General features: G+C 37.8%; 1 protein-coding gene across 2 annotated transcripts in view; it reads right to left on the bottom strand.

Moving 5' to 3' along the window:
• Positions 1 to 20,339, bottom strand: part of SETD3 (SET domain containing 3, actin histidine methyltransferase) — a 63,402-nt gene that overhangs the window by 16,767 nt on the left and 26,296 nt on the right. For both annotated transcript variants that reach the window (XM_050897319.1, XM_050897318.1), the window contains exons 3-6: positions 19,961 to 20,053; positions 16,500 to 16,648; positions 15,342 to 15,414; positions 14,570 to 14,826 (exon numbers count right to left, since the gene is read on the bottom strand). In XM_050897319.1, the coding sequence (XP_050753276.1) occupies positions 14,570 to 14,826; positions 15,342 to 15,414; positions 16,500 to 16,648; positions 19,961 to 20,053 (572 nt within the window). The remainder of the gene's footprint in view (positions 1 to 14,569; positions 14,827 to 15,341; positions 15,415 to 16,499; positions 16,649 to 19,960; positions 20,054 to 20,339) is intronic.

Below are 20,339 nucleotides of genomic sequence, written 5' to 3' on the forward strand. Positions count from 1 at the left end.
CGGCAGAATAAAATCCCAGTGTACATAATTACCATATTTATAACATTCCATGGTACAATATTCTAGTAGCTATTTTAAAGTTAAGATGCGTCAGCATATTTGATCATGTTAGATTTCTGACTTGGACTATTTTACTACGTAACTTAAAAACCCTATAGATTACAAGAATCTGAAGACACACAAAAAGAACAATATTCTGATTAAAAAAAATGATTTAGTATGCAGCTTCTCTTTATAGTCCCTTGGTAAAAATGAAATCTCCCTAACAAACACTTAATAAAACCTGTCAATATATCTAGAAAGAAAAATGACACAAATGCATTAAGTATTAAATACCCTTGAAAAAAGTCACATATTCCATGAATTTTTGATGTACTATCTTGACATTAATGTAAAACCTTGATATTTATAATTGACAGATATTTAATAAAGTATAGAAGATGACTGCTGCATAGCATGCAAATTGCTCAGACCGATCAAAAAAGATACAGACATATTTAAACTAAACAAACACTTAATACGTAAAAAAATCAGATCTAGCTTTTATAGGTTCACGCAGCTAGGTCTACAGATTAGCTCTGAAATGTGACATTATCCACTACGTGAACCCTAATTTTAACTTACCAAGTCTGTATGAAGTAGTTTCAGAAAGTTGAGAGGGGAAGCTTTAAATAAAAAATGGGAACATGAAAATGTGAATATATTCATTTAGATGCAGGTCCTGACATTCTACTGAAAGAGTTATTATAAAGAACAAATACCATCTATTTCGTTACCCTTTCTGTGAAAATATTGTCAGAACTGGCAATCAGGGTGATGACCACTGCAAAAACAAATAGTGGCATGCTGAATTTCATTTTCCTCCTGATGCTGCTATTCCTAAAAAAAAAAATGCTTCTTCCCCTTCAGTGTTCCAAGCCTTCTTTGAGACATTTGGAGGATATCTCAAAATAACCAGAAATATTAAAAAGTAACAGTGATTGCTGCCAGATTGTCTGCAGCCACTGTGGAAAGAGACAGACTGTTATTCTAGTCACCTAAAACACTATCAGACTAGAAGCCAGTTACTCAGTATGGCAACCAGAGAAAAGAGCGGGGGGGGGAAGGGAAAAAAAAAAAAAAAGAAAAAGACACTTTCAGACATTTTACTCTTTCTGGGAAGCAGTAATATCCAGAGGTTCATGTCTCACGTTTAATGTCTCACAAGAAAGCACAAATCCTGATGCCCCACAGGGGCCCTTTACACTAATAATTTCTCCCATCATATTTTTGGATGGATATCACAAGATAGTGATTCTCAGGTCTCAAACTAGGTGCTAGAGGACTCCTCCACTTTTGAGAAGGCTTGTTTTTATTTGGACAGCATAAAGGCTTCAACGGAGAAAGGGTGGGTGCCTTTCCAGCTGAGAAGCCATCATAACCTTCACTTCTGCTATCCAGCGTACAAGGGCATTAACCTCCTGTAAAAGAGTGGCCAGACTATAGAGGCAGTAACCCCTTACCCCATTCAATCACAAAATGCCAAAGCTCATTTATCAGAGCTCCTAATCTTGACAAGGAATTTCCATTAAAATTAGCTTAATATTTGCTTTTTTTACCAAGTGATGCAAAGTACAAGTCCTATTACTGTAACATGCAATAAAATGTCTGAGTAAAAGTTAGAGTACAAGTTTACACAGTGTTAAATTTGTGTTCACATCTATGCTACTAGATGTCTTGAAAAGAATTGATGTATTTTGGTGTGAAGTCATATTGGCCAGTATATTCCTTTGTACCATTAGCCCTTGTATACTCTGAATAAGAAAAAATTAACTGAATCACAGGATGTGATCAAAGTTAGTGGGTTTTTTTGAAAAGACACCACCTCTCAGCTGAGATAAGCTGACCATCGGAGTCATCTACTACTCCACTGTAATAAATAACTAAAAAAACCAAAATCCTTGTTTTTGTTGGTTTCCTGAGTTTGTAGACAGAGATGGCTGGATTTCTGTGAAGAATATTTCAAGTACTCACAAGTCCAAGGCAAAGTTGTGGGCAATCACTGCATCAATATTACTAAATCAGATTTCAATATTCTCAAAAAACCTCTTGTGTACCATTGAAGTAGAGACAGCTCAATTTCTATCTCAGGAAAGCATCATACCAAGTGTTGAGATTATACTGAGGCCATCACTTCACCCCCCTCCCAGCCCCCAAAACACTAAGGGTGCTTGAAACAGTTAAAGCCAAAACCAGTTGAAGCTTCCACCTTGTTAACTCTCATTCCTTTGAACATAAAGCCCAAGGGTTCATTCCTTTTGACCAAAAAATTTCTCCCTCCTCTTCTTTGCAGATTCTCCCCTCTTTCCAATGTACTCATTAACACGGGGAGATTTTGTTACGAGCCTTGTTGGATGCTACTTGATGGTTTCAGGCCAATGTGTAGGTGTACAAAAACACAAACACACGCCACACACACACTTTCAGGGCCAGAAGCTGGAAGATCTGTCAGCATTTGCTGGTTACTGTCCCTTTCCCACCTCTGGAAATCCTTTGAAGCAGCAGCCTGGAAGAGAAACTGCTCTCTGTGGAGCTGCTGAGGCTTTAACTGCCCTAAAGCTAAGTAAAATAAAGAATTCAGAATGGAGGATCCTAGCGATCTACAGGGAAACAAGAATTCGCTTTTTTCATTGGACATATGCTGCCTAACCTAATGAGGGAAAGCCAGTTCACTGTACAGGACAGGCGGAAAAGCCAAAGATTATTTTACTTTGTAATAGCAGTTTATAACTACAGAGGCATGCTCTGGAATTCTCAAACAGCCCAATTCATGAAGCACTAGGAATTACATCCACAAATCTGTGCTGTTATATGACTTCTAATGCAAGAAAGATCATCCTACTTTGCAAAACCTAATAGAACGAATCTTAAAATTAAAAAGGTAACACAGGATTGAAACTTATTAAATCTAAATAACATTCTTGCTTATTCTTTATGTCAGCATTTTTTATTTACTTTCTGCCAATATACACAAGAAAGCACTGTTCCAGACTATTAGGGGATTCATGCAGCGGAAGCAGAATGGAATGACTCCTTCTGGTGCAATGGAATTTAACTGCACAGTCCCTTTTTCTGTACCTTCTACCTGCAAAAATTGTTCTTAGTTAATGAGACAGCAGTGGCATAACAGACAACTCAAACCATGACATCAGCTACTAACTCTAGGGTCTAAAGGACTGACAACCCACTTCACATGCAAAGTGGACATTACCATTTGGCTGATGGAGTACAAAGAAATAATTTTGAACTGACTGCAAATGAGTACCCTCCCTACAATCCTGTGGCATCTCCTTTATTAAATAGAGGCAAGACAGTAATGGACTTTTTAACATCCACTTCTTGATCACTCCATTTACAGAATACTTCTTAACATACAGAACTCTAAAATACTAATCTTTCCCAGAAAAGGCGGCACTCAGATATGACACTTAAATTAGTGACCAAGTTTTCTATACCTTTTCGTGTCCTTTCACAAAATCACTTAGAGCTGAATGCAGCCCCACTAAGGGCTGAAAGGATGAAGTGCGAGAGCAAGCTGGCCTGAGACTGGACATGTTTTGCAGTGAGACAGCCTCCCCAGTCCCTCTCAGCCCCGTTCATGTAACAGAAAGACACACTAGGTCCATTATCTCCTGTGGTAAATCTCCTCACAAAATATGAGTTTAGGGTTCATGTTGAGCCTTAGATTGATAGGTTCAGTCTGCTGTACTTCATTCACACAGGTACAGTAAGATAGGTACAGTAAATAGTTTCCTCGCAAAGGTCTATGCCTGCATACCATGACATATCATTTACTCTTTAGGCTCCTCCTGAGGTACAAGGTTTACCTTGTTCATTTTGTTTAGTGCAACACATATGCACTATGTTCATGTACAAACTCATCACACAACTCTACTATTAATTCAGTGAATCACAAGCCACAAATAAAATGCTGTGAAGGAAAGCCTGAAGTGAACTGCTTTAAAAGGACAGGGACAAAATTTCCTATTCACAACCACTCCACATCCAAAGAGTTTCCTAACAAGCATTAATATTATGCAGTATGGCCAAAGTTTTGTTACCCATGAATCAACTACTCAAGTTTACAGATAAATCATAGCAGGAGCCACTTAGGTGGAAGCTTGGATCACAATCATCTTATAACCAAGGTACCGCGCTGCACAACCGGCATGGCACGCAGGGCATGGTAAGTCCTGGAACAAGATGTACTGGGACTATAGTGCACATATCCAAAACTAAAAACTTCTCACTTCCTCTTCAACTCACATTCAAACCATAGTACAGAAAATAAACTTTGGTTTACTTAGCAACATATCAATCTCCTACTGTGTGGAGTATTAGCATTGGGTCTGACTGAAGAGGATAATCCACTTTGTAATTTAGTTAAATTACTAATTTTAACAAAGATAAGTCCCCCGTATAATTTTGCAGTGCTTAAAGAATACATCCTTTGAGTATTCCATTCTAAGAAACATCAGCTTGTTATCATATTTTAAATTTATGGAACATTTGTAACTGCTGTTATATCAGGAAAAATATTAAATCTGCACAGTAAGTACAAACTTTATATGAGAAAGTATACTTGTAAGTGCATCATGATCTCCTGATGTCTGCTGAGGCACTCACTTCCACAAAAGACACAGACAACATCTCTGGGGATAAACTCAACTGCCCCAGAAAGTACAACTCAGTTAAAAAATAAAAATAAAAGCAACTAACAGAAAAGCAAACAGAAAACCCTCTCCACTCTATTGGCTGTAAAAACAGATGCTTATCTGCATTCTCAACCAGGAGAGTGGTTGAGAACCCCATCTTCCAAAAAAATGCCTTAAAAGCTCATAATACTAACAAGAGAACGTATTATTCCTCCCAAATGTGGTTTAAACTGTGCAGAAACAAATTTCGTTTAGCACTGGCATATACGCTTTGAAGTACATCTCTGCTTCTCTAGAGGAAAGAGGGCGTTTAGGCTAGTATAACAGAATCCAAACCATTCAGAACATAAAATAAATTAAAACCTACTGATTAGGAGATCTTAACAATGAATGTCCAAAGAAAGACAACATCTATATCCAAAATGAAAGACATGTTTTATCCTGTCTGTCCTCCAACTTTAAAACATTTTGACTGTAAGAAATAGCAGGCACCAAGTAGGACGTGCCTGTATTTCAATCTAGGCCAGCACGGTCCAACTGGCGCCCATCGGCTGAATCTGGACCACAGGATGCCTCCATATGGCCTGCCACCTTTTCCTTGGAGGAGATAGGGAACAGCTGTTTGAGGAGCAAACGCTGCCCGAACAGCCAAACACCTCCTCCTGTGTCCGGCTGGCTCAAAGCCCAGAGCTGTCACCATGTTCCTGTGGAAGGCAAGGAAGGAACGGGGGAAGGCGGTAGCAGACCTCCTACCCATGCAAGAACTTGAGCTCTTCATTTGTCCGAGACGGACAGACATAACCCAGTGAAGCCTGTAGCTGCTTCTGCGATAGAGAGGGGCAGCCACAGGAATGGCCCAACGAAGCTCCAGGATCTGCTGTTACTGTCATCATAACTGGGGGTGGGATATACCAGAAGTGACACAAAAATCAGGAATTTGGCACATGTTTGCACAGTCTAAACCACCTTACAGTAGATACACTAAGTGGTACAGTACAAGCATACAGTCAATCTTCAGTTTGCTGCCAGCAAAACAGATTAATACAATATTTTGGCCTTCAGAGAGGAAAAACACAGAAAGGCATAGATATATTCCATTATTAACTGCCTATTGATTTATTATTGATCAAGCAGAACTACTCAGGCATTGAAATCCAGACAAAGCAAATTAAATAGCAACACTATTTTACCTTTGTAACTGCCCACTCAATGGAATTTTAAATCTCTCCTTAAGGTGACATGTATAGTAGACAAGTAAACAAAAGGGAAAGATTTTACAGGGTTTACAACTGTGCCGTCTTTCTTCCACCCATTTTTTACAGTGTCACTGACATCACTTCTGAAAAAAGCTATTTGATTGACATGCCAATGAGTATAAATCAAGTAGGGGGGAAAACAGAGAACCCTAAGGACCTACCTGGTACACGATCAAAACTGTATTCTGCTTCCAAATACGTTTGCTTTTGACTGCATATTGGTTGAGCTCTTTAGAAGCATTAAAATATTCTCTATTACATCAACTTAGAAATAATAAACAACTTCCAAACATTTGAATAGTTTAGAGTGTTTTAAAAGGCAGTACACTTGTCTGCATTCCACTCAAACATTATTTAGCACATGAAAGTTAAATGGTGGTATCTTAAAGCCAAGTACAGAGAGACACCAGACGTTCTACTTCATGCTGACCTGGAAAATCATATGCTTATTGGAATAGGATAGATTAGAAACAGTACAGAAAAATAACGTAAAAGCGGCATAAGTCATATTGAAAGTATCATCACAACTTCAAAAATTGGTGTCAAAATTAAGCTAGAGATGTGAAATCTCACCTAACATACCCAATATTGAGGAGTCAAATGTGATACCAGATTTTAAAGATGCTATAATATTATTTTGAGATCTAGAACTTAATGTGTTAAAACCTCCTAACTAAAATGATATTCCAGTGCCCAACAGCTAATAACTGGATTTTAGAATTTCATTCACACTAAATCAATTAGTCAAATTTTATATGAATAATAAATCAAGTTTAGTATCTGATCAAAAGGGATTACAGCCTCCAGGAAATTAAGTTCTCTGTCCAACAGGACACACAAACAGATCAAAACATCTTTGGATAGATTACTGCAAGGATTGTATTCACAATGGGACTACAATAACGCTTTCACAAGCACTGTCCAGATGTCAATACACACTAGTCAGAAAACTGGTATGAGAGTGTTCCTGTGGAACACTGGACAGAAACCAGACTACAGATACTATCTAAAAGTATTAATGATTTCTACCAAATAGATTCTATTAAAAAAAAAGTGTGATTCATGCAGCAGCTTCTGCCTTCTTGAGTAACAGTAGCTTGACAGAAGGCAAAGAAAGCATTTGCAAGTATTTGCTCATTAACTTAGCCAAGAAACATAAAACTGAGTCAAAGAAAACTAAATTTACTTGCTAAAATGTTAAACAGGTGACTTTGCTTTCTCCATTCAGTTTAATTCTAAAATTCTTACTTACCAATCTCTCTTGTACTGGGGAGCCCAGCACTGGACGCAGTACTCTGGGTGTGGCCTCACCAGTGCTGAGTAGAGGGGAAGTATCACCTCCCTCGACCTGCTGGCAGCACTCCTAATGCAGCCCAGGATGCCATTAGCCCTTTTTGCTGCAAGGGCACATTGCTGGCTCATGTTCAGCTTTGCCCCCAACGTATTCATGAGACTGTTCCACCCCAGATGCAGGACTTTGCACTGCTTGTTGCACTGCATAAACTGTCAGCCCATTTCTCCAGCCTGTCAAGGTCCCACTGGATGGCACCTTCCCAGGGATCAAAGTGAGGCTGACAGGCTTGTAGTTCCCTGGGTCCTGCTTCCTGCCCTTCCTGAGGATAGGAGTGGCATTTGCTTTCCTCCAGTCCTCAGGCACCTCTCCCAGTCGTCATCACTCAAAGATCACTGAGGCTCATAGAATCATAGACTAGTTTGGGTTGGAAGGGACCTTAAAGATCATCTAGTCCAACCCCCCTACAATAAGTAGGGACATCTTCAACTAGATCAGGCTGCTCAGAGCCCCGTCCAACCTGACCTTAAATGTTGCCAGGGATGGGGCATCTACTACCTCTTCTCTGAGCAACCTGTTCCAGTGTTTCACCACCCTCATTGTAAAAAAAAGTCTTCCTTGTATCTAGTCTAAATCTACCCTCTTTTAGTTTAAAACCATTACCCCTTGTCCTGTTGCAACAGGCCCTGCTAAAAAGTTTGTCCCCATCTTTCTTACAAGCCCCCTTTAAGTACTGGAAGGCTGCTATAAGGTCTCCCTGGAGCCTTCTCTTCTCCAGGCTGAACAACCCCAACTCTTTCAGCCTTTCCTCATCAGAGAGGTGTTCCATCCCTCTGATCATTTTTGTAGCCCTCCTCTGGACCCACTCCAACAGGTCCATGTCTTTCCTGTACTGAGGACTCCAGAGCTGGACGCAGTACTCCAGGTATGAGAACGGAGTAGAGGGGCAGAATCACCTCCCTCGACCTGCTGGCCATGCTTCTTTTGATGCAGCCCAGGATATGGTTGGCCTTCTGGGCTGCGAGCACACATTACCGGCTCATGTCCAGCTTTTCATCCACCAGTACCCCCAAGTCCTTCTCCACAAGGCTGCTCTCAATCCCTTCATCCCTCAGCCTGTATTGACACCAGGGGTTGCCCCGACCCAGGTGCAGGACCTTGCACTTGGCCTTGTTGAACCTCACGAGGTTCACATGGGCCCACTTCTTGAGCTTGTCCAGGTCCCTCTGGATGGCACCCCGTCCCTCAGGCATGTGAGTCACCTCACAATAACATCAGCCAGGTCCCCTCAGCACTTGTGGGTGCATCCCACCAGGGCCCATGGACTTGCATATGTCCGGTTTGCTTAAGTATTCCCTGACCTGATCCTCTTCCACCAAGGCTACATCCTCTTTGCTCTAGCCTTTCCTCCTGGTTTCTGGGACCTAGGATTCCTGAAGGCCAGCCTTGCTAGTAAAGACTGAGGCAAAGAAGGCACTCAGTACCTCAGCTTTTTCCATGTTCTGTGTCACTAGGTCCCCTGCCCTGTTCAGTAGCAGGCCCACATTTTCCCTAGTCTTCCTTTTGTCACCTATGTACTTATAGAAGCCCTTTTGGTTGCCTTTGACATTCCTTGCCAGGTTCAATTCCTGCTGGGCTTTAGCTTTCCTAACCTCATCCCTGGATGATTGGGCAATGTCTCTGTATTATTCCCAGGTTACCTGTCCCTGCTTCTACCCTCTGTATGCTTCCTTTTTGTGTTTGAGTTTTGCCAGGAGCTCCTTGTTCACCCATGCAGGCCTCCTGGTATTTTTGCCTGACTTCCTGCTCATTGGGATGGACTGCTCTTGAACTTGGAGGAGGTGATCCTTCAATATTAACCATGTTTTCTTTCTTGGGTCCCTCTTCCCTCCAGAAGAGGTCCACTCTTCCAAGCAGGTCTGTGAAAGGGTCAATACTGCTCTCCTGAAGTCCAGCATTGTGACCTTGCTTTTTGCTCTGCTCCCTCCTCTCAGGATCCTGAACTCTACCATCTCATGGTAACTGCAGCCAAGGCTGTCTTCGACGTTCACATCCCCAACAAACCCTTCCTTATTTGTAAGTATGAGGTCCATGAATGCGAGTAGCACCTCTCCTCATTGGCTCCTCTACTGCTTGGGTCAGGAAGTTGTCATCGATGCTCTCCACAAACCCCCTGGATTTCTTATACCCTGCTGTGTAGTCCCTTTAACAGATATTGGGGTGGTTGAAGTCCCCCACGAGGACCAGGGCCTGCAAACGTGAGGCTCTTTCTAGCTGTCTGTAGAAGGCCTCATCCACTCCTTCCTTCCTCCTGATCAGGCAGCCTATAGCAGACACCCATTACAATGTCACCCATACTGGGGGGTTTTTTTGGGTTTGGTTTTTTGGGGTGTTTTGGGTTTTTTTTGTTTGTTTGTTTTTTTTTTTAAAACAGACAGCTAGCTTGCTGGTGCCCTTCAGAAAAATCTGCAGTCCCCCAGTGGTCCACAGACTACAGGCTGAAAACACTGTCTAAATCAATGCCAAACTGCCATCCTGGACAGTTCTGCAAAACTGATCCTTTTTCCAGTGCACGAGATAACATCAGATCTACATACAGATACTAGTTACACAAAGAGTGCCACTGAATGCATACAGCTGGCTACCATGGCAAAAGCTATGGCTAGCTGATGGGCTCTGCTAGTTTCAGACTTACCACTTCAAAGATTTTAAAAGTTAACTAAAATTATCATAAAATTGTCTTTTAGTAAGGCAGGTAATAACAGTCTTTACTACACCTGTGGAAAAGATACAACACTGCTTCAGACCCATAGTGTCCAAAATGTAAATGAGTTCGGGCACTTCCACCTTCTCTAAGAGCACTCCTTGTCTTGATGTCTTATTTTGATTTACAAAAACTTCTCTGTAGCAGACTACAAACATGCACACAGATGCAACTGAAAGTCAAACAAAGACCACTGCATATTCTTTTAAAAAAGGTTCAAACTTGGTTGCATTTTCTTTAGGAATATAATCTCACTGTGAATGAATGTCTGTAAACTATATGGCTCCCTCTTGTGCCTATTATACCACATTTCAGTGTAAAAAAATTTTAACATTAAGCCATAAATATTTGGGGTCTGTTCACCCTTCAGTAGGCATGCCATGCCCATAAATGTTAATGGAAGTCACACGCATACCTTCCAGGGCAAGTTTGCAGTTTACAAAATTTCTTTGGAACAAACTACAAAACGTCTTGCAAGAAAAGCATCTTGCAAACTACAAGTCTGCTGCAATGAAAGTACTCTTTTGACCATTCGCTGTATTTTGATAGCAATGCAGAGGCCAAATACGCCTTTAAAGTACATCTGTAAGAACTTTTAACTATTTTTTAGTTATCAAATTACATATGTTTAGAAAGGTGTCGGTGAGGTTTATAGAGCCTGGTTAACATGCTCAAGGGTTTATTTTTGTCTACTCAACATCCCACCTGTTTCTGCTTATCAAACCAGACTACAGTTTAGCTTGCAACAGCTGTGAAATTCATAAATCTGCCCATTCTTCATGTGTATCCAAACTAAGCACTTGAAGAGTTAGAACTGCACCCTTACAGAGAAGCTAGGGAAATAAAACAGACCAGCACTTGTCAAACAATGTTTAAAACTGCACACCTATCAAAAGCCGAACTATTTTAATAACAGTCTAGCAATCCTATTTGGAAAGAAAATGAAGCATTTGAAGAAATGATTTGTTAACCCTTTTATTCCCCTGGCCATTAGAAATATTTTGCAGACTAGAAATGTTGCAAAGGAATGAAAATATTTTGCCTGCACAAAATATTCCCTTTTTCAGTGTCTTCAAATATCAAAAAGACACCTTTTATTTCAAGATACTACTAGTTTTACTTTCTGCAGTAGAACAGCTATCAAGAAAGTAAATATAGTTATAAGGTTTTTGTATTACAAAAAGTGTATTTCTAAATTTTAAAAAATATTAGTCTGCAAACCTGAAGCAATATCAAAATCCTGGTCGCACAGGACACCTTTCATTAAAATGCTTATGCTAAAGCAGTAGTAGTACTGAATGAAATGACGGTGTACAAAAATCTAATACTCACTTTCATAAAGCTTGCAGAATACACTGCCTTTAATAGGAAAGTGGTTTTGCTTTGCTTTTTTTCATTTATATGATGAATTTTTCTCTCCCCACCTCTTCTTCCCTTTTCCATATGCTCATGAATTACCCTTAGCACTAGTATTTTGTGGGTCAACTTTGTTCATAAAGTGATATGAGTGCATGCAAGATGATACTAAAATTCATTTCAGCTTTTCTGAATAATGAAAAATGGTACTTTGTTTTAAGGAAAAAAGACGGTTTGGGTTTTTTTTTCTATGAACGTTTTTCCCTTCATTTCATAAATTACAAGCTCTTATTTTTGAGAGCAGAAACAGAAATCAAGGAGTTTTAAAACTTTTCCATGAGTTTTCATCAAAAACATTAATAATAGGTATCCAGTACATTCACTTGGCACTCCTGGAGCCAGCTGAAATTATATATCTTCCTAATGTGACATTTACAGAATACTAGTAAAGAAACATTCAGCTGAAATTGTGGTTACATGGCAGTGCTGAAGCATGCTATCAAACAACCAGAATACACCTAAAATTTACCTAATATTTATTACCACTCATCCTCCAAAGAACAAGTAAATAAAGCAAATGATTCCTACCTGTTCTACCTTCATGCTCACGTTCAACATGAAACAACAGCTATATTATACAAGAACATAAAACAAGCAATAAAAGCGTTTGTCAGTAGAATAAAAAAACCAACATCTGGTCTAGATTTCTGACCACAAGTGACCAGAACCTAAATTTTAACAGTTCATACAAAAGGCAACAGTACAGTACTAAACACTTTCTTGGGTATACTAATATAAAGCTCAAAGAGAAGATAGCCATTTATTTAAACACTATTTCCACAGAAGTTTCCCATGGCTGCAGATCAAATCAAACTGAATCAGTCTCAAAAATATCAGACTGAGAAGTCTTCCTCCATGAGCTGCCATATCAGCTTCCATAGAATTGCAAATGTAAAACAGAAAATACAACAGTGCAGAGTATTAAAGGCTTGTTACCGTGTACAGCACATCGCCATCACTGGGGTTCTAAAGACAGTCTGCCCTTAAAGTCATCTCATGTACATTATTTTCTTTGCTCAAACTGTAGCTTTTCTTACTCTTAAGAGAGTCAACAGCATGGACTTTGATGCAGAATATAAATTATTTTTTAGTGAGACATTACTTTGACCACATTAGCTTAAATGCTATACAAATGATCTTTGAGCAGCTGTAAGAGACAATAAGAGAAACAGCGTGTATTTGCAATCCTTAAGCAGATTATGTGCCACATGAAACTTCCATAAACAAAAAATGTTTTGTCAAACATTTAAGCTGCTTTTCACATAATAGATCTCATGCTTCAACTGGTGTTACACCACTGCATTTTATATACATTCTTCAGTTGTGCTTGCATCACTTTGATATCAGTCTACATGTATTCATCGATCACTGAGAAGCAGTTCTGAAATACTAGACATGGCAGTCAAAATCTAGGCTTTCACTCCAGATTTCATTTCTCTGTAAAATTGTATTTGGGTTTTTGGGGGGTTTTTTGGGGTTTTGGGTTTTTTTTTTTTTTTACTTAATGTTGTGACCACATAACCTCTCACATAGTACTGCTAGTGCGTGATTAGTCAATGAAAATGATGGAACTAGTCATAGTGATAGTTTAGCTATCTGATTAAGTACCACAAGAGCATGAATAGCCATTAGAAGAACTGGATAATGTTACACAATATTCCGCTAATAACTCTTTAAAAACAGTAGAACTATTTAACGGTAAAAAGATATTCTAAAGAAATAAAATTTAGGAGCTCTGTTTGCTCAGGCAGTGTACTTGAGAAACAAAGTGAAAAGCTGGAAGGTCAAGTGTGGATTGGCAGCCTAGAATAGCAGAGGGCAAAAAAAGAAAGTTGGCTAAACTATCATTTCCTGATTTGTGGCACCTGGAAGGAAGAATTTTGTTCCTTCCTGATATTAAAGCCATTGTTCCTACCTTGTCTCAAAATGAAGTGCATCTTATTTGGTTTTCACCCACTATTTCAATGACTTTGGTTTTCAAAATGTATCCCTCTGCTCCTTATACTTGGTAAATTGACACTGTGTTTGAAACATGAAGTTCTTCAAACACCAAACAGCTACGCAAAATAATTTAACTTTTGTTGACTTAAAACGGTTAATAGCAAAGCTTTGGAACTCTGATAACGTTAAAGGAGAATAGAATTGCTTTATGTCTTCTGACCTCTCCTATCGCCAAAAAAAAAGTCTCTAGATCACACAATTGTGGAAATTCAGTACAGAGTTATATGCTTTTTACACAGATTGTGCCACGAAAAGCTTTGGATGTTTGGACATTGAGCACTAACTTGACGATGATACATCACCATTCAACTTACAACATCAATTATGTCTAGACATCAGTCAGAGTAACAGTTCTATCTTAGAAACTAAATTTAAATCATTACTTCAGAACATGATGAAAAGTCCACCCATCTCAAGCATCCCCATACTCAGATTGTTACCAGATGGGTTTATCTTTGTATTTGAAAGCAATAAAAAAAATTATGTTAAATAGAATAGAAAACAACAGTTAATCTACAGTCTTTGGAAATACAACATATGCAATCGTTTTATTTTATGTCAATTAACAACTATAATTTTACTTTGTTTACTGCAAACTATACATTTTTCAAAGAGTCATAGATGCATAGGTTGTAGATCTCTGCAGGTCACCTAGCCCAACTTCCCACAGGCAAAATTCTGGAGTCTGGCTACCAGTAGCAAGTTGAAAGCAATAATTGGATCATCCCTTATCTCCTTTTCCCCAGAATAAACAAATCCAGCTCCCTCAGTCTCTCCTTGTATGGAGAAAGGGCTGAAGCAAATGACATCTTAATAGCCCTCCTCTGATCTCATTCCAGTTTGCCAACATGTCTCCTGTACTGGTGGGGCCAAAATTGTACAGTATTCCAGATGAAGCCTGACCCAATGCCAAACAAAGGGCAGTAATCACTCCTCTCAACCAACTAAACACATTCTTATATATTCATAAGCCTACTGAACTGCGAAATTTTAAGAGCAGTTCAAAAAACAGCAGAAAATTGCTTTCATGATTCAAACCTTTAAGAGCAATACACTTGCTCTATTATTTAGCATCATTGTTTTCACATCTTTCTCAATAATCATCATGAGAACAACATATACTATATACTACATTTAAGATGCTTACCTGAATAACTTTGTAGAAATAGGCATACTGTCGAGCTGTATTTTTATATTGGCTAAAAACATCGTGTATGGCCTGAGTTGACTGAAGATACTGCACTTCATCTTCTTCAAAATAGAGAGGAGTGTCATATTCACTGGGGAGTGTCTGGATGTAGGGCAGCCAAAAAGAGTTGGGGTTGGCTCGCTCACAAAGAAGATGGAATGCCAATGTTATATTGCCCATGGCTTGAAGAATTCGATCTTGAGAATACAGGGATCCTGAATTAACCCAGAAAGGTGAGGCACTAAATTAATTGTCCATGGAAAATATCATCCTAGATTTACTTTAAATGAACATGATGAGATAACATGTATGAATTTTCAAAAAAAAGCTTTTCAGGTTTCTAAAATCTTTAGCTGCCCACATTGTCTTATGCTGCAAGTTATTTGACACAAACGCCTCATGTACAATTGCATGACAGAAGACATGAAGAAACTAGAACAATACTCTCAGTACCTCAGAACATTTCATCTCCAAGTGTTATAAAAGCTACATGATATGTGTTCAAAATAACACACGCGCTTCTGGAAGATATCTAGCACACTCAGCCAGAAACAAAGAGGAAAATTAAATTCTTTCCACTGACACTTCAAGCTTCTAGGTATTCCAAACCTGAGGGTCGGCATGACAAGCAAGCCCTGTAATAAAGGAGATCAGCTAAAAAAAGAAAGTCTCCTATTGAATGATCCCATACATATCAACTTCTTGCTTAAGAACTTCCTTAAGCTCTTACCTAATACTGAATTTTTAGCTGACTCAACTGTCATCAACAGTTTTCTAGGAACCCAGAGAAACAACTCTTCAGCCTACAGAAAGGAAAAAATGCATAGAGGGTCAGTTAGCATTTATGCGATATGCCAAGTGTCTCAAATATACATCGTCTTTAAATTACATGTTTTCTTTTTTTTTTTTAATCAAAATTATTCTGAATCAAAATTCTTCCGAATCAAAATTCTTCCTTCTCTTCCACTGCAAATTAAACAAACATGCTATGTTTCATATTGTGGTAACCAAATGTTCCAATCTGCATTACACAAAGCTTAAAACAAAGACACTTATGTTACAAAATTAAGTGCTTCAGTTTGGAACTGCTAACATGTAGATTGCCCACAAAACCTCAGAGTTATCAGATACATTATATTGCTATTAATTACATGATCAAATATTTTCTCCCAGTAGAGGTTTTTTCCACATTGCTCATTCTTATTTTAGAAGAACTGTTCAGGATTTTTATCAACCAGTAGTGCTAGCCTTATTAACTATGTGCTACTAAAGCCCTAAAATGAATATAATATGCTTATTTTCTAATATTCTTTCTACAACAGCTGATTGTTCTTCAAAGCTGTTTCCCATCTGTAAAATGGGAATGGAAAGAGGCAATCTTAAATGCTTACCTTTTAACAGTTAGCTAACTGTACGTGTCTATAATCCTTACCTGATGATCAAAAGATACTCTTTACAATTATCAGGTAATTTTGGTTTTTTCGGTTTCACTGGAAAATAAGTATTGCAAGTACCTCTTTCTGAGGCAAAAAGACCAGTGCTTTAAAAGAAGGGACACGAAAGAAGAGGAGAAGAGACTAAGTAGTTAGAAAACATGGAAGAGAGGCATATGTCAATGGGATAGAGTACTCTGGTGATTAGGTGAACAGTATAGGCAACAGAGAAAAATAAAGACTGATTAAAAATTCACAGTACTATCCAAGAGTCATAAAAAATACTCAATTTTATCAATAATTTTATTTCTCAAGTACACAGAGTTGAGAGCATTTCAGAAGAGCAGTTTCATAAGCAGTCAAAAGGGGGAAGGGAAGGTGGTGAGTGTTTCACAGCTCTGCAGCTACATGCCAAACACTATTTTCTAATCTAAGTCAAATGTTCACATACTCACCTTTATCTCTCTTGTTGCTTTCAAACCAAACCCCTCCTCTTCAAAGTTAGCTATTTCAAAACCCTCTGTGGATGCTCCATTTTCAGTTGCCCACTTTATCAATTCAGGGAAATAGTCATCTCTTTTTCCATCAAAGACAACAGACAAACCTATATGCACAATTTATTAAAAAACAAATGCAGAAATAAGAGGATCTAGAAAGATAAAGAAGTTCAATATAAAAGCACATGTAAAAAGCTATCTGCTATCCCACAGCAGTTCTACTTTGAAGTAGCTGAGTCAGAACTGGTCTTTGTTAAGTGTTACTCAATAGTATACAAATGTCATACTCAATTTTCATCAACTTAAATGTTCTGCCGAATTGGCTTACTAGTCATCTTAAAAACACAACCACCTAAACTGAGGTGTGATGAAATATGAAGCTCCCCTCCTCTTTCCCTTTTAAATAAGCTGAGCGAAAATATTTCCCAGCTTAATATTGATGATAAATGCAATCACCACAACATGTTAATACAGCACAAGGAGGAATTTGAGAGGCAATCTGCAGTTTCATTAATTCAGCACTGGAAATGATGATAAGCAGATCTCAAGCTTCTTCCCTTACATACAAGGCAGTTAGCTTTTTCCTGTAGCATACAGGATCTACTAAAATAATTAAGGACTGATCATCCTCCTGACATCACAGATCTCGTCCAAATGTTTACACTTTGCTTCTCCAACAGGCATGTGGTCCTCCAGTGAAATCACAAGCCTCATTCATTTCCTCAGCTTCCCCCTTTACTGTCACCTGATTTGAACCTATGCATTATAGTTCCTGGCCATACTCAGCCAGCTCCTTTTGTACGTCTTTGTCTCTGTGTTCTCTTCAACCCAAACTCCAGTGTTAGATCATGTTAAAAGTGTCCAAAACCCCCTGAAACGCTCAGGCCGTTTTATGAGTGACAACATGTCATCAGCAAGTTGCTTACATCCAAAGATATTTTGGTTAAGCACAGGTGATAAATACATCTTTAGATTAAAGGGATTTTAGGAACATAGCATTAGCATATTTGAAATATTCCCTCCCACTCCAAATCATGCATTTCAAGCCCAGAACCAATCAAATCTGCAGTTAACACAAAAGTACAAGTATCGTCTACAGCTATAGTCTTTGATGATGCAGTATAAAAACTTGATAAAGTATTTTTTTTAGGTAATGAGAACATGGTGTACAGTGTTTTGGCTTTTTTTTTGTAAAGCTGGCATTTCTCCTTTATTTCATACTCCCTTCAGTATGCTGTTTTCTGTGAAATATATTCAGAGCTAAGGTCTCACAAATCTAACAAGACTAGTTGCATAGCTTCTATAGAACTTGATAGGTGTTTATACTGTCCAGGACTTTGCTCTTGATTTCCAACATTGACTACTGTATAAGGCTGCTGGAAGCTTTTAACATCCAGCTTGCATTTGGAACCAGTCTGTAAGCATCTCTGAAATTCTACCTCTGTTCCTCATATATGATGTGGTCCAATACTTCCCACGTTTTTCCAAATTAAAGAGAAGAGCAGCTCCTTTAAATTACAAGCACTATTGGGGAACAATTTATTTCTATACTGAAAAAAATATAGCTGTACTGATGAAAATCTATATTGAAAAATTAGCTTTATTTAAAATTTTGCTAATGAGTCAAACAAGGAAAAATTTCAGTAAGTAAAAATACTCAGTTTTCAAATTAAGAGTTTTCTACAATCAAGATTATTTTAGTTCATGTTCTGCAACTCAGTGTTCTATTCAAGAAAAGCACAAAGTATGACACTTTAGGCAATACATATTCATTTGTACATCTTAGAGTTCCCAACAGCAATTTATAATTCCTTTGCTAATTGTTTAAAGCCTTTATTAAGGTGGAAAACTGTGTAGTATAAATTACTATGTTCCGTTAAAAAATAGTTTTGAAAGACACCACACTTCATACTCACTATGTACGTAAAAATGTTACATTAAAAGCCATTTGTATGTCAACAGTGCTGTGGTTAGTAGGTTTTGCATCTTTCAAGGAAAAAGAAAAAAGTCCTATTAACATAATACTGTTATACTAATTCTACCACAGCAGCCATTTCCTCCATGAATGTTTTGATCTTGCTGGCGCAGAAGAAAGATATAGTGAACAGCCCAACCCCAACACTAACTCTGTTCTTGTTAACCTGAATTACATTTTACCATAACACATGTATTACATCATAAAAACCAGGACATGTACCATATGTTTACAGAAGTCACGGGACAGCAAAACAATGAATCAAGTTCACCTCTATAGAGCTAGAGGATGCAGTCACTCAAACAGTATAATTTATTCTTCTATAGGCCCTCTGCCAGTAACTGATCTTTAGAGGTTTAAAAGTCCTTTCATGAAGTAAGATTCTTATGTGTTAGTCAAAATTATTAAAAACAGGTGTGAAAAGGACATTTCAAGCCTCCAAGTACACTATTCTGCTTTTTCAAGCAAGTACATGAACCAAACAAGCTCCATTTTAAATGCAGTCTGGCTTTTTTGCCATCACCATATAAATATCAGAGAAGAAAGAATTGTTTCAGGATTTGTTCAGGTATGTCCAGCCCAAATCTATTCATTCCAATGTTAAAGTTATTTCTCTGCCATTAAAATACAACAGTCATAAAAGAGGTTAATTTTACTAAAATTACATGAAAAGTATTTTTTTAGAACATACCTCCAAATAAAAACAAAACTAATATGAAAATAAAGTATCAACAATGGTGAGTTGTTGCAGAATATACTGGAAGAAAACTGTTCTAATCTGAAAAATAAGCATACCTTAAACCTAGGAAAATTGGCAATAAAACTCCATATTAACTGTGGTACCATAAGCATTTATTTAATTATATGCTTGATTTACAGCAGATAGATTTATTAGCTGATGTATTTGTTTTGTGCTTTTATATATTTTTGTCATAATTTAATAACATGATGTTGAATTGCTGAAACTGTTTCCATGTTCAGTAAAGTGTTCGGGGTAAAATAAAATAGTTACAAAATTAAATTTGAAATGTTCAGATTTATAGAGGCAGAGGGGCAGACTATGCAATCAGGAATCAAAAAGACCTATTATTCTCAAAGGATTTTTACTTCTAGCCCTTCAGATTGTCATCACAATCTCAAGCTCTTTTTTCTACTTATCAGACAGAATTATCACAGGATCACCTGTCTGTGATATTCACTCAGAATTATAAGTATTAAAATGGCTAATGCCAGTGGTTATGACCACTTGAACATTTCAGAAACACTTGCAAGTGTAAAAAGCAACAGCATGTCAGAGAATTAAGATTTTTGTCCCAAAATAATAGGATTGCATAGTATTTATACAATAACAACAACAAAAATATTCCTTTTAGCTATCAACAGACAATTCTTTAGGCAAATCAATAGTCTTAGCCACCCTTATCTTACAGTCTTTTGCATTTACCTTTTTGCTTTTTGCGAATTTTCTCAACAAGTGAACGAATCTGTACATATTCTTCCCATTCCTTACCGGGACCTGGGGTAGGACTGCTGCATTCTGAAATAAAAATGCCAAATGACAATGTTTTTTTCAATAAACTATATTTTTTTTTTTTTTTTTTAACATCAGAGAAAAGGTCATGGTTTAACAGTAACTTTAACTGAACCTTAGCACTACTTGTCCTTCAAACATGTTTACATGATAAACACTCTATTGTTATAAACATCACATTCTTTGACATGTAATTAATAGAGGCTTTTGAAATTTTTACAGTAGAACTTACCTCAAGTTATTTTATTTTTTTATATTCTTTCAGATATAAGAAATATCAAATGTTTAAAAA

The sequence above is a fragment of the Gymnogyps californianus genome, chromosome 5 (assembly GCF_018139145.2).
Source record: "Gymnogyps californianus isolate 813 chromosome 5, ASM1813914v2, whole genome shotgun sequence".
Classification (NCBI taxonomy): domain Eukaryota; kingdom Metazoa; phylum Chordata; class Aves; order Accipitriformes; family Cathartidae; genus Gymnogyps; species Gymnogyps californianus.